Consider the following 16,255-nt stretch of genomic DNA (forward strand, 5'->3'; position numbering starts at 1 on the left):
GTTAATATTATAGTTTTAGAAAAAAAAAACTAAAATAGAAAAAAAGATATAACAGGAGGCCAACGATGCATGATATATGGATTATTATTGTTTATTGTATACAGTCAAAATAAAATCTCGACTTATTTCATAAAAAAAAATAGCTGATATCACACCAAAATTACTTCGTTATAACTCCGTGTAAAAAAAAAGCTAAGTTAAAAACTAAAAAAATGTAGTAATGATTAAATCTTTAAAAGACGTAGAATAATATGGAAATTAAGTAAAATGCCATTTTATAATATTACAAATACTTATGATGACAAATAAGATTATTGTAATGTTCAATACTTAGTCAACATATTATGTTTAACTATTTGGCAAGACATAAAACATAGAAGTATACTTAAATAAATACAATTAAGTAACCACTACAGTATTTACAGTAAATAATAATGTATCAACAATATGTTGACTAAGTATTTAACATTACAATTGATCTTATTTGTCATAATAGATATTTGTAATATTATAAAATGGCATTTTTCTTAATTTCCATATTATATCATGTCTTTTAAAAATTTAATCAGTACAAAATTTTTTTTTTACTTAGCTTTTTTTTTACACGGAGCTATAACAATGTGTTTTTAGTGTGATATTATATTCACAACAGTCTTGATTTCATTATTTGCTTACTTTGAATGAACATCGGTGCCACTGAATTTCTATATGCAATTTGTATATTGCATGGTTATAAATATATAATTATTATTTTATATTTTATATTTTTCAGCATACAATCACTACGGAACTTTTATCTTCTACTGGCTACCCACCTGTGGTATGCTGACTGCCAATTTAATTTTGTTCTTACTAATTAATGGTATTCAGTGTCCAAAAATTAAACCAGAACTCAACAAGATCAAACGAACCGATTCAAAAACAGAAATTTGTCTTGTTTACAAAGAGAGGTAAGAATACAAAAGGGTAATATCCATTCACATAGGGCAGTGGGCACATAATATTATACCTAATATAGTCCGTTAACTACTTTTGGTACCTACATATATTCATTATTTAAAATTCGTTAATTATAAATATAGTTGATATCGTAGCCTACTTCGATTATTTATTAATTTCTTAATTAATTATATTTATTGTAGTACCTATCTACTTAATACCTATATATTATAATAAACTAGTTAACTTTATAATTTGTTTGCTGTATGTGCCCAGGGGTGGATAAGCCCATAGGGAAAAAGGAATTGTCCCTGTGGGCCCACGTCTATGATTCTGTTGAGGGGCTCACTCGGGTCTACTCATTGTTTTTTTGCAGAATAAAATATTCCCCAAATGGGAATAGTTTAAATTTATATAAATTATTGTTACTTACCTATACTACTGTTATTTTCAACAATATAATAATATCACGACAAGTCAAGAATTTGCTTACGGATCTTTAACATAGTATTTAAAATTTTTATCGTTAATCAAAGACCGAAATATCTTCGTATATTTCCCTAACCCCCCCATATTATGTTTTTGAAATTTTTTTTTTGGCCGATATTTAGTACGGAATTTTACAAATTTGTACGATAAGGCCCTCAATTTGTACAAATTAGTATTCGAAGTTATACGAGAATTTGTGTGGGGTGCTATAGAAACGTTTTTTCACCACCCCCCTTATTTTCAAAACTACTCATTTATTTGAAACTTCTATGCACATATTTAGTACGGAAGATGTACGAATTTGCAAGACCTTACGCGAAATTTTTTAAAAATCCCTTACAACCGAAAAAAGAATTTTCCTCATATGCCGTTTACCCAGCCCCTAACCGAACTAAAAATACGTTTTCACACGAAACATTTTATTTATAGGTAAAGGTGTTAGATTAAATATCTATATAAGCGAAGTGAGCAATTATTTATTCAGTTTGAGGGCCCCTTCAAATATTTTCCTGTAACATAAATACTACCTTTTCACCCTTGTATGTGCCAACCGTGTCAGTTGAAACTTAATGTAGGTTGCACTTAAATTAAGTTAATATGCTGTACACATTAATCTCTGTAAGGTAAGTCAAAGTATAAGTGATAAACGTCTTATAATATGAAGATAAACAAAATTTACATATTTAACTTGAACTATATAGTACAAAATATAATGTACGTAATATGATACGTTATTACTAATTTATGGATCTAAAAGTTTAATAAATTTAAAGTTAGTACTTTCTGTATTTTCAACTACCTAGTTAATATAAATCTTCTAAACAATTTTTGAATTATTGGTTAAAAATTATTAAGAAACTTTTAATTTGACTTAAAATAACTTTTAATTTTTAATTTTTGACAGATTCGTAATGAGCATCAAACTATTTCTGGTTTTCGGAATCCCATTTTTATTTCGTATGCTATGTGAATTGTTCAATAATGGAGGGATCAAATGGAAAATTATAAATAGAATTTACTATCTACAAGGAGTATTTTTATTTGTTATATTTGTGGCCGAGCGCAAAAATATTATGGACAAACGCAAAAAGTTTAGACGTCCAATAGTTCACAGTGAGATGACACCACTTAACAATATCCCTGGGTCGTCATAAATTTGGCACTGGGCAGTGCTCATAAAAGTTATAATGATTTCTAAATGCAATATGAATATAGTATGTAGAATGTAGATATTATTATAATACATATTAAGATTCTAGGCCTTAAGGCTTAAAAAAAAAATTATTTTTGTGTTTTTAAATATTATGTTTTTGTCGTTGTTTACTTTTTATTATTTTTAATAAATGAAAATGTAATTTTTACACGATTCATTTTGAACCACAGTTATAATAATATTACTTTAATTAATATGTTGTGTTTGTAGTCAAACTAACATTACGACTATTACATATAATGTTAAATCACTATTCAGCTCAATCGTCGTCTTAAGATTTCTGGTATAATAAAAATGAGAACAGAATTAACCATATCCTTCAAGATTTAGCAAAACCAAATTTACCGTGGATTTCATATTTGTTGAAATTTGCAAATACAATCTATACCATATAATGTTCTTATATAATATTTGCGTATATAGGTATGTTTCAGAAATGAATATTTTATTTATATTACCTATATACGATACACCTATACAATAGGTATAATAGGTACATCGTACATATAATGTATATAATTTGGTATTATATTTATACAGATACATTTCGATTTCTTTGTACCTGGTTGCGCTCATAATTTGGATCATTGTAGACACGTAACAACATTTTCATACAGAGTATCTATTAACGAACATTATTACTAACTTAAATAAGTATCTATTACCACATATAAATACTATCTACAAAACATGGTAACGTGAATTTATTATACAGACTTTTGACAAATTGTGCGAATGTATATTTTTTAAAATTTTTCAAATGCTATTGTAACTATATATCAGGAACCTTGTATTAAATTTTCACGCTTTTTACCCAACAAACAAAATTGTATTGATATTTATAGAAAAAAAAACTAAAAAAATTTAAAACTGAGAATGTCCGTAAACAGCTCAAAAAGAGTCAAAATATTTTCAACATTTTATGGTGTATAGAAAATGAAAATATGAAATTAAGTGTAATTTTCATGTATCTACAGTTATTCTTTTTTGAATAACACTGAAATAACAAAACCCGCTACGTGAGAAATGGAGTGAATATCCAATCTTGTAAAAATATGAAATTCAAACACTCATAAAAATTTAATTTGATTTGCTTGAAAACATTTTTTTTTTTAAGGTAGACAAACTTATGAATGATTTTATATTACATTTTCAAATCTTAGATTTAGAAAGAAAAGTTTTTATTAATTTCTAATTAAAAATAATTTGCTAATTTTCGTGATTTTTACATATTTGGCCAATTTTTGAACTTTAGATGCTAATAAAAAAAAAACTGTGACTAAGGATTTTTAATATTTTTCAAATATCATTGTATCAATATATTAGGAGCCTTGTATTAAATTTTCAAGTATCTTTACTCAACAAATAAAATTTTATTAACATTTATAGAAAAAAAAAACTACACAAATTTTAAACTGAAAATGACCCTAAATAGTTTAAAACAAATCAAAATATTTTGAAAATTTTATCATGTATAGAAATTGAAAATATAAATTACCAGTGAAAATTGCGTATCTACGGTCGTCTGCTTGAATCAGAAAAGATTTAATCGATATTGTCAACAAAACAATAAAATTAAAAAGAAAAAATAGAACAATAAAGTTATAAAATAAGCATATTATTTTTAATTTTAATCAGAAAAAATAATTAAATCAGGTACAACAAATCAACAAACAGAAATACATCTAAATCAGTACGTACCAGTATGTACCATATTTACTGTTGGGGATTTTCAAATATTATCGTATCTACTGGTTGTTTCTTTCAAAACTTACAAAACAAAACGCTACAGAAATTAGCACTCGATATTGGAAAACATAAATGCGATTTTTACAGTAAATTCAAACAATTATTTTAAAATAAATTAATTTCGACATTTTTATTTTTAGATTTAAATATTGTGAATTTCATCTTGGTGTACTTTTTAATATTTTATGACCACAATATCATAATGTAATCATATGCGGTCCCAGGATCTTACTTCAGGTGCAGCACATTTAATTAAACATTTAATGCAAATACACATACATTCCTAGAGCCGTTCGAGCCAGTCGAACATTCGAGAAAATCTCGTAGGGCTACTAACATTTTGTGCTGATAGGATAAAATGGCTGCAATGTCGCATTACAATTTTAATGACAGCTATAAACTAATATCCTATCAACAAATGCATATTACAAAAACTATATATTTAATATTTTGATATTTCTACCTTGAAAACGTGTAAAATATAATTAACGTTTGATACATGATTTTGAGTTAGTACGTACACCTGTTAACCATCATATTGTATGACATTGGTTGGACGAGTGTATTTACATTTAACCAAGTAGGTAATTGCATAATAAACTACAGTACATTCCGCTAGCAAATCATCTTAAAATATTTGTAAAAATAGTATTTATACGATTGGTATATTTATTATGTTTATTTATTGACCAATATATTTTTATACGTAATAACGAACATTATTACTGACTTTAATAGGTATCTCTATTATATTTATATAGATAGGTACATTTCGAATTCTTTTTAACTGGTTGCGCTCACCAAATTTGGATCATTGTAGACACGTAACTATTTTTTCATACAGAGTATCTTTTAACGAACATTTATACTAACTTCTAAAGTATATCTTACCAAATATAAATACTATCTACAAAACATGCTAACGTGACTTTATTAAACAGACTCATCGAGAGAAATCGAAAACAAGTTAAAACATAAGGTATAATGAATAATTATTATTTACCTTATTATCTACTCTACGAACAAATGACCAAATTGATTTTTGTGTTTATTAATGTATTGCAAGACAGATATTTTATTTTTAATGCCGAAAATACGAAGACATATTTTTATCTACTGATTAATTTTTTAACATAATTTTGATATTTTTACCTTTATACATTATTTTACTATAACCTAGGACTATTGATGGTAGGGAATAGTTATAAAAATATAATATCCGGGCGGGTCATCGCGTAAATTATAAACTAAACAAAAATAGTATAATTGACATTTCTACTGAAAATAATTCTCGCCACGTAAATCAATTATTTATAAATATAAATAAATGTACCTACTTTAATTCAATTGACTTGGAATTATGTATATGATATCAACTCTTTATAGTGCTTAAATATGTGTTTTTTTTTTACTTCGACATTTATTTTTTAAACGTAGTTTAAACGACGAATTGTTTTGTTTGTGTTTAAAATGTACGCGATTACCCATCTGGATATAATAAAAAATTAATAATAATATTGACAATTCGTAAAACCTAACATAATATAAATAATAATCGTAATTCATTATAAAATAATATATTAATATTATTTAGGCAACGAAAACCGATATATTAAATTTTTATAATGGGATATAAAATTGTGGTGGTCGGTGGTCGGCGGCGGTGGCTCGTCGAATCGTCTTTATTACTGGATGACATAGGCGGCGGCCGACAGTCGCGATAGTGCATGTGCCGACACCACCCAAAGAGTTTGCGCACACAATGGATACCATCCGATTTTGTTTCACCGCCACCGTAGCGTTTCTCGTTGTCGCGATCGGAAACAGAGGCGCGTCTTGCGAAGATAATATCGTGTAGGACCGGAAGTGCTACCGGGTGGATCAGCTATACGATCCGGATGGGCAGTTCTGCAGACGACACGGGACGGACGTTGAAGAGTACCAGCAGAGGTTGGCGAATCGACAGTTGCACAGTTTTTGTAGTTACCAATAAAGTAGAACCTGTTGATTACTAATATAAATTTACAATCAATTACTTTAAGGTTGCTAATATATACATATTATATCAGTGATATTTTCTTAGTGTACAAAATGCTAAGAAATAATAATATATAAAATTAATAAATTAATAAAAATAAAAAAATACATTTATACTCTTAAGTATGCAAATTTAAATTTAAAACATTTTTGAAAGTCGAAACAAAGGCAAATAACTGGCGTCGGTTGTTGGGAGTAAAGTGATCACTGGTTAGTATGATTACTGCTTGCTGCGGTAAAATAGTCCACGGCCATTATTGTTTTATCCCGCGTCTTCCAGATACGTATCATTTTGAAAACCTTATTGCTATTTTTTACAAATCATACAGGATCGTGGAAGGCATGTGTCATTATATAATATATGAAAACAAATGTACACGAAATAAAATAATTAAGAAATTCATCGTTTTTCCCCAATCGTTATTATGTTGGTACCATTGACTTGTATTATGTACCTATTTAATATATATTATGTAACAGCCAAATACCTAGGTAATACAGAACATAGTTAACATGAAATTCATTGTTGGCATGGGTACATATTTTTAAGATTATAATAGTCAAAATCGAAAATGAAAAAAATTTAATATAAAATGGTTGCAGGTATTAAACGGGTATAATATTATAATCTGGGACAGGTTTTCGATTCGAGTCCAAACCAGTAATCTCAGTTGTTATATTTTATAATATTATATAATATGTCTACAGAAATATTAACCCTGACGGTGTATCAGTAGAATTGCGCCAAAATTGTTTTCAATTTATAATCATATTATTTATCGATTTATAATTTATGCCAATAATAATTTAATCATCAAGCAAAACAACTTGAATAAAAAAAAGATAACGAAATTGCAAAAGCTAAATCATTTTAAAATTACTGCACATTTTGTATGAAGCAGCGATCAGAAAGATTGATAAATAATATATTTATCTAATCTACCTATATAGATTACAGCCCTCAAAGAAATAACATACGCGTTATCAGTATGCGATTGCAGTTCCGATTGCAAGCACAAATTGTATGATGCCACCTTTAATAGTAGATAATATCCTCTTTTCTATCTCAAAAAAATGACTACACTGTTACATATCAATATAAAAATTAAAACCATATATTTTAGAGTTAATTCATTTTTAAATTTGACACGTGCTTTTTTTGTTTTATGTATTACATTTTTGTTTTTTAGTTAGATAATTTAAAAATCAATACAAGTTTCCTTGTAAGTTTTTCATACAGTGATTAAAAATATCAAAAATACAATATTTTTTTATAATCAATCAAGTCAAAATGATCATTCAACAATTAAATTCACGGAAATTCGCAAATTATAATTTACTTGCTAAGAATATAATTCATACTATTTTTTATGATTTTTATGTTTGAAAATCTAATACTAGATTCCATAAAAAGTTATGTATCGGAAATTAAAAAAAGAAATTTATTGTTAAATTTAACACACTAATTTAACCTTATGCTATTTTTGTAAATATACTACAAATATCGGATCTTGAAACATTCCATTGTTACTTAAATTATAACTTTCTATACTCAATTAATTTTCCAAAGTATAGAAATAATTTTTAAGATGTTTATAGGTATTTCTGAAGTTTTTATAAAGAAATTTAGGCTCTCTAAGATATCTTACAATTTGATACAAGATCTTACATACATTTTTAGTAATTTACTATATTCCGTTGAAATATATTTAAAATGCATTAAGTGTACTTAGGTCTTGCAGCAAATGAAATACAAAGTTCCTCTAAAATATGGAACTAAAAATACATTAAGATATAGACATTGAAGTTTAAATTTATACACCATTAGATATTTAAATGAAGAATAACGATTTTAGTTATTTCGTTTTTCCTAATTAAAATATTGTGTTAGTACAATTAAAGCTTTTATGTATATCATTATATTTTATTATTCATAATGACGTTTTCAAAATATTTATATTAATTTTAAGCTAATATTTTAATTTTATTGGGTATTTATATGTTGGGTATACCATGAACTCAACACAAGTCGACCGATCTACGGAAATTGTGTATTGACCAAAAGTTTATATTAATATAATATGATAATAAGATTAAACATTTAAATATTTAGATACTAGGCTGTAACGTAACAATAATTCAATTATAACAATTATTAATATTATAATTTAAAAAAAGTAGGTAATATTTTCACCAAGAATGAATTCAACCTTACAGCAGAGTGGTTACCAGTTACCCTCCATATACTCACTTTTTACATTTTTACTCCTACCTAAGGACCCACCCCTCAGACAAATTATATATGTATGGGTATTAGCTATCATACATAAGCATGATTGGACTTCGACGACACTCTACAACGAGAAAATTACAGTTGGTACCTGGAAACTATAGCACAAACACGGTGAATGCTTTCTCCACATATAATATTTATTGGAAAATATACCTAAAGTTTCCATAATACTTAGATAAAATAATATTTATAGACATGTTTACAAAATATATTATACCATCCGCCACCCTACCCTTAAGTCGGGTCTGGAACTTGCCACACTTGAACCATGTTCTCGGCACCACTGGTAGTATATTATATCTACATACATTCAACATTTTGCCGATCAAGACAACTCCTAACCTCCACCATCCCTTTCCCGCCAAACAACCACTGAACCAGCTGCAGCTATCGATACGTTTTGTATATAAGCACTATAATATAATACTTTAAACTTATACATAGGACGCCGTGGACTTACTCTTCGTTGGGGTCTTTGACAAACATTTATCCGGTGGGGCAGCACTTTTTGACACACGGGTAATCGGCCCGGCCGCAGTAGTGGTCGCGTGGCCGTGCCGCCCGAGCCACCAGCTCATCGGACAGCGTCAGGTCGAAGCAGTAGTCCGGCGGCAACTCGATGGGCGACGGGTGCGCCTCCGTCAGCCCACGCACCTCGGCGGAAGGCACGTTAACTATCACAGCCATGGAGTGGCAATATGGCGGCGGATAATAGGTCGTATTCAGCACATCATTGTGTGACACCCGGAATCCACGCCGCAGTCGATCGCCGACCTCTGCTGGCACTCTTTAACGTCCGTCCCGTGTGGTCTGCAAATCCTCATTTCCGGATCGTACAGCCGGTGCCACGGACAGCACTTCCGGCCCCGCACGATATTATCTTCGCAAGACGCGCCTCTGCTGCCGATCGCGACAACGAGAAATTCTACGGTGGCGGCGAAACAAAATCGGATGGTATTCATTGTGTGCGCACACTGTTTGGGTGGCGTCGGCACATGCACTGTCGCGACTGTCGGCCGCCGCCTATGTCTTCCAGTAATGTAGACGATTCGACGAGCCACCGCCGCCGACCGCCGACCACCCCTCTCTTATATACCATTATAAAAAATGTAATAAATTGGTTTTCGTTGCCTAAATAATGTTTAAATATTATCGTGTATCTAACGAATTACGATTATTATTTATATTATGTTAGGTTTTACGAATTGTAAATATTATTATTAAATTTAATATTATAATATACCCGGGTGGGTTATCGCGTAAATTTTAAATACAACAAAAAAACTTCGTCGAACTACGTTTAAAAACAAAAACGGCTAAGTAAAAAAACACATCTTTAAGCACTATAAATATGTGATATTATAAACATAATGCCAAGTCAATTGAATTGAAGTACATTTATTTTGATTAAATACTTGATTTACTTGGCGAGAATTATTTTGAGTAGAAATGACCATTATACTAATTTTGTTTTGTTTATAATTTACCGCGATTACTCGCTCAGAGATTATATATTTAATCATAATATAATACTATTTAGACAACAAAAACCAATGTATTATTACATTTTTATAACTATTACTCTCAATAATTTTTAACTGACCGGTAAATATATCATAGGTTATAGTAAAATGTATAATGTATATTAAGTGTATAAATTAATGTATATAGGTAAAAATATCAAAATTTTGTTAAAATTTTAATTAGTAGATAAAAATATGTCTTCGTATTTTCAGCATTAAAAATAGAATATCTGTCTTGCAATAAATTAATAAAAAGTACACAAAAATCATTTGGGTTATTTGTTCGTAGAGTAGATAATAATGTAAATGATAATTATTCATTATATACCTTAAGTTTGAACTTGTTTTCGGTTTCTCTCGATGAGTCTGTTTAATAAAGTCACGTTAGCATGTTTTGTAGATAGTATTTATATTTGGTAAGATATACTTTAGAAGTTAGTATAAATGTTCGTTAAAAGATACTCTGTATGAAAAAATAGTTACGTGTCTACAATGATCCAAATTTGGTGAGCGCAACCAGTTAAAAATAATTCGAAATGTATCTATATAAATATAATACCATTTATATACATTATATGTACCATTTACCTATAGTACCTATATTGTATATTATGTATATGTATATAGGTAATATAAATAAAATATTCATTTCTGAAATATATATACGCAAATATTATATAAGAACATTATATTTGTAATTGTATTTGTAATTATTGATTGTATTTGTAAATTTCAACGAACTTGAAATTCACAGTAAATTGGTTTATATAATAATATCTGCATTCTACATAGTATATTCGTATTGCATTTAGAAATCATTATAACTTTTATGAGTACTGTCCAGTGCCACTTTTATGACGACCCAGAGATATTGTTAAGTGGTGACAACTCACTGCGAACTATTGAACATGAAAGATTTTTATTAAGTCGTTGAAAAGAAAGAAATTTCTAACTGTAAATTTATAAAACGCTTATATTAATTAGGAATAACGTATCATATCACTAATATAATATTTTGTACTATAGTTCAAGTTAAATATGTAGGTTTCTTTATCTACATATTATTAGATGATTATCACTTATATTTTGACTTATCTTACTGAGATGATGTTTACAGCATAGTAAATTAATTTAAGTGCCACCTACATTAAGTTTTAAATGATACAGATGGCACATACAGCGAACAAACTATAAAGTTTACTAGTACATTATAATACTAGTATTAGGTACTACAATGAATATAAGTAATTAAGAAATTAATAAATACTCGAAGTACGCCACGATTTCAACTATATTTACAGTGAAGGATATTTAAATAATGAATATGTGGGTATCAAAAGTAGTTAACGGAATATATTAGGTATGTGTCCACTGCTCTATGTCAATGGATATTACCCTTTTGTATTATTATCTCTCTTTGTAAACAAGAAAAATTTCTGTCTTTGAATAGGTTCGTTTGAATTTATTGAGTTCAGATTTAATTCTTGGACAATGAATAGCAGTTAGTATAAGAACAAAATTAAATTGGTAGTCAGCATACCACAGGTGGGTAGGAAGTAGAAAAAAAAAAGTTCCATAGTGTTTGTATGCTGGAAAAATAAAATAATAATTATATATTTAGAACCATGCAATATACAAGTTTCATATAGATAACCAGTGGTGTCAATGTTCATTCAATGTTCATTCAAAGTTATATTGCTAAATGTTAAATTTTAAACAAACACATATACAGTTGATTATTAGTATTTTTCCCTTTATGAATCTAACAAGAACTTTTTTTCACGTACAGTTTCGTAAAATAATAGTTGCCAAATTTTCAAAATGTAATTTTTTTGTCACAAAAAATATTTTTTAATAACATACTTTGTGCAACAGAAATATAAAATATCGATTTTTTAAATAACTTAGAGAAAAAGTTAAACATTTTAGTTGGAATAATATTTATACTATATGACATATCAGCATATTATTTAAATAATATTTATTATATTATACATTTTGTATAATTTTTTTAAAACTTATATGTGATGCATACTATGGTGATTTTAATCTTCGCCCAGTCCAAATTCTTCTTCAACAGTCAATAATATTTAATGGTATAAATGTCTTATATATTGGACAAAAAATAAATGTATTACTGTCTTGTTACGAAAAGTTATGAGTATTCAAAAAAAGTACTACAATTTAAAAATAATAATTATATCGCAGAAAAATATAAATTTTGACTAGTTAAGTTTTTAGTTATAGATTTTTTTTTATTTCTACGTTTTATCGTGCATTTATGGTGCTGCTTCTATAATCTTAAAGTACAAATTATAACGGTTCATATAACTGCATATTATAATATTTTCAACACATTTTTAATTTAGGTACAACAATTCAACAAACAGAAATACATCAAAACCAGTACGTACTATTATGTACCATATTTACTGTTGGGGATTTTCAAGTATTATCATATCTACTGGTTATTTATTTCAACATTCATAAAACGAAACGCTATGGGAATTAGCACCCGATATTGGAATATATAAATGCAATTTTTACAGTAAGTTCACACAATATTTTTAAATATATTGATTTTAACATTTTTATTTTCTCAAATATTATAAATATTGTAAATTTTAGCTCTGTGTACATTTTAATATTTTATGACCACAATATTATAATGTATTCGTAGACGGTCACGGGATTTTACTTCAGGTGCAGCACATATAATTAAACATTTAATGCAGAATACACATACATTCCTAGAGCCCGTTAAGCCAGTCGAACATTCGAGAAAATCTCGTAGGGCTACTAACATTTTGTGCTGGTAGGATAAAATGGCCGCAATGCCGCATTAACATTTTTATGACAACTATATACTAATATACCGTCAACAAATGCGATAAAGTCATTATTATTTATCAATATTAATATGCGGCCATTATAATATGGGTTATTAAGCTACCATAACAAATTATGGGCCGGTAGAAAAATATTTTTCGAAGGCTCGAGACTACCAAATCTGCCTCTGTACATTCTTATACTTATACCATACTCAGGTGCACATAGGTACTTGTACAATATATTATATAAGTTTAAAAAAAATATAAATGATAATAATATGTTTTTTAGAATTTATTTAAGAAACGAGGTTTCCTATTTAAATAATAATAAAGGTAAAACATAATAATAAGGTAACGAGTAACGATCTAAAATGCTTAAAAACATAAACGGCGTAAAAGAAAATTGAGTCCGATTAATAAGTGTGATAGTACCAATAAATAGTAACATAGTGATAATACGATATCTATCACGATCTAGAGAAGATCTTCTCTAGTATCTACATTGGGATCTGAAGTCTATTTGAGCCTTATAATAAGAACTACGAACTAAAAAACTATTAACCGAATTCTTGATAAGTAAACTAAATCGTGAAGTAAACATATATAAATTATTAAATACCTACCTTATAAGTTATGAATTTCATTATATAATAACAAAAAATTTAAATGTCAGTTGCAACACATAAGTATATACCTCATGTTTATTTATTGGCCAATATATTATACGTGTATATACCATTAAATACTGCTGAGGAAGAATTTGGACTATGCCCAAAATAAAATCACCATAGTATGCATCACATATAAATTTAAAAAAAAAAAAATATATGAATAATGTGTATTTTAAAATTTATTTAAGAAACCAGGTTTTCTGTTTAAATAATATGCCGATATGCAAAGCAGTATGAATAATATTATTGCTATTAAAATGTTTAATTTTTTCTTTAAGCTATTAAAAAAAAAAAACGATATTTTATATTTCTGTTGCACAAAGTATGTTATTCAATTATTTTTTCGTGAAAAATAATTTACATTTTGAAAATTTGGCAACTATTATTCTACGAATATCTATCGGTTTAAATAGAAAATTGTTAAAATATGACAAAACTCTTTCTAAATTACTCTAATCAGTCCACATAAGAGTTGAATCCTTCCAGGTGAATGAAAATATGATTCCTCTCCAAAAATTGTCAAAATTAAAAACCAAAAAACTTATTTTCTAAACGCTAAGACACGAGCGTGGACATTTTATATGCACGCAGTGACAACCATTTGAGTGCCACTATTTAAGATTTTTTAAGTATTCTCAGAATTCAATCAGAGTTTTAATATGTTTTGAATTATTTTTTGAATTATTTTTTCCTGTGAACAATTTTAAATACTACACCACTGTACGTAAATTCACTGGGATATAAGACTGCGGTAATTTAACTTTTAATCTCCCAATAAAAATAAAAGTTTAATTTAATTTTCAATATTTAAGCTGCTTAACTAACTCTATGCGTTAGGTATTTATTTTATTCAAACAAACCTTTGTTACCTTAATCGTTCGGTTTGTGCCACTGGTTTTCTATATGCAATTTGTATATTGCATGGTTATAAATATAAAATTTTTATTTTATATTTAATATTTTTCCAGAATACAATCGCGGACTTGATATTTTCTACTTGATACCCTCCTGTGGTACGCTGACTGCCAATTTAATTTTGTTCTTACTAACTGCTATTCATTGTTCAAGAGTTAAATCTGAACTCAATAAATTCAAACGAACCCTTTCAAAAACAGAAATGTTTCTTGTTTACAAAGAGAGATAATAATACAAAAGGGTGATATCCATTGACATAGAGCAGTGGACACATACCTAATATATTCCGTTAACTACTTTTGATACCCACATATTCATTATTTAAAAATTTATATTTATATTAGGTATATTATTATTGAATATCTATCGAAAAAACCTGGTTATGACCAACCTTTGGGCTTCGGCTAACACAGAAATACAGAGTAGTGAATAATAAATAAAACTATTATTCAATAATTGTAGTTAGCAATAATATTTTTCCAACCAAATATTTCGAATAAAAATAAAATGTTAAAAAAATTACAAATACGTATTTAATATCAAACAAAAAATTTTAGTTAAGTTAATTTGTTATGTTTTTATTTTATTACATTTCACTAATTCAGTCTATTTCATTTTCATGGCAAAAAATATTTACTGCAAATAGTTTAAAGTTTAAAAATGTATATTATTCTAATTTCAGTTATATGGAAATATTGTATAAAGTACTCTATAGCAGGGGTGGCCAGCGAGAAGAGACTCACGAGCCACCAAATATATTAATAAAAATGGAAGAGCCAAGATGTAAAAAATATTATTGTTTATTATGTGACCTTTTTTTTTTTAGCTCTTACGTTAATTTACGCCTAATGTTACGTTAAGATGCGAGCCGTAAAAGTCTATAACGCGAGCCGCGGTTTGGCCACCCCTGCTCTATAGTCTATAATAATAAGTAAATATTTCAAAAAATGCACTACATAAAATATTATATTATATTTAATAAAATAGTTACTTATGTAAAATCATTAATAAATGTTAAGTGAACATTTTGTTTGAATCATTGAATACGATGAATAATGATTACATAGCTAGGTACTAATTAAATAATAATATTTTGAATTATTTCTTTCCTGGAAATTTAAATAGTACAGACTACAGATATTAATAAATTAATCATTCTTACCTACAATAATTTATACAAACCATTTTACAAATTACTTTTTTGACTGAAAACAAATAGTAATTGTAACATTTTATATTTTTATGTTATACCAAAACTCAATATTAACCATGTTGTATATATACCTTTATATAAGGAAGTATAATAATTAATACAAAACGTAATAAAATTAATTTTTAAAAATGTTAATTCAGTTTAAAATTAAATTAAAAATATAGGTAATTATTATATTATAATCGCTATATAATTAACTATATATAATTTTTTTTTTTTTTTTTTTGATAACAGTGATACGAGTCACTCTCATAAGTTTTGGTTATATTTCTAGCTTTCTCTTCTTCTTTGTTTACGTGGTTGTTTCCATTAATCTCATCTTTAATACATTTTTGTCTGTACCGTGTTTTCAAGCCTCAAGTTAGCGGATAAATTACATTAA

The 16,255-nt window shown here is 27.6% G+C and overlaps 1 protein-coding gene across 7 annotated transcripts in view; it reads left to right on the forward strand.

Annotated features, from left to right (window-relative positions):
* Positions 1 to 16,255, forward strand: part of LOC100161841 (probable G-protein coupled receptor Mth-like 3) — a 29,255-nt gene that overhangs the window by 10,509 nt on the left and 2,491 nt on the right. The window contains exons 5-7 of one of the 7 annotated variants that reach the window (XR_003839436.1): positions 773 to 950; positions 12,613 to 12,791; positions 16,148 to 16,166. Coding sequence is in view for 4 of the 7 variants with exons in the window: in XM_001947575.4 (XP_001947610.2) it covers positions 773 to 950; positions 2,333 to 2,582 (428 nt within the window). In the remaining 3 variants the exon portion in view is untranslated. Of the gene's footprint in view, positions 1 to 772; positions 951 to 2,332; positions 2,806 to 12,612; positions 12,792 to 14,713; positions 15,149 to 16,147; positions 16,168 to 16,255 lie in introns of those variants that run through there. The other 6 variants (XR_003839435.1, XR_001679174.2, XM_029489323.1 and 3 more) reach the window with 6 other exon arrangements.

Source organism: Acyrthosiphon pisum, chromosome A2 (genome assembly GCF_005508785.2).
Source record: "Acyrthosiphon pisum isolate AL4f chromosome A2, pea_aphid_22Mar2018_4r6ur, whole genome shotgun sequence".
Classification (NCBI taxonomy): Eukaryota; Metazoa; Arthropoda; class Insecta; order Hemiptera; family Aphididae; genus Acyrthosiphon; species Acyrthosiphon pisum.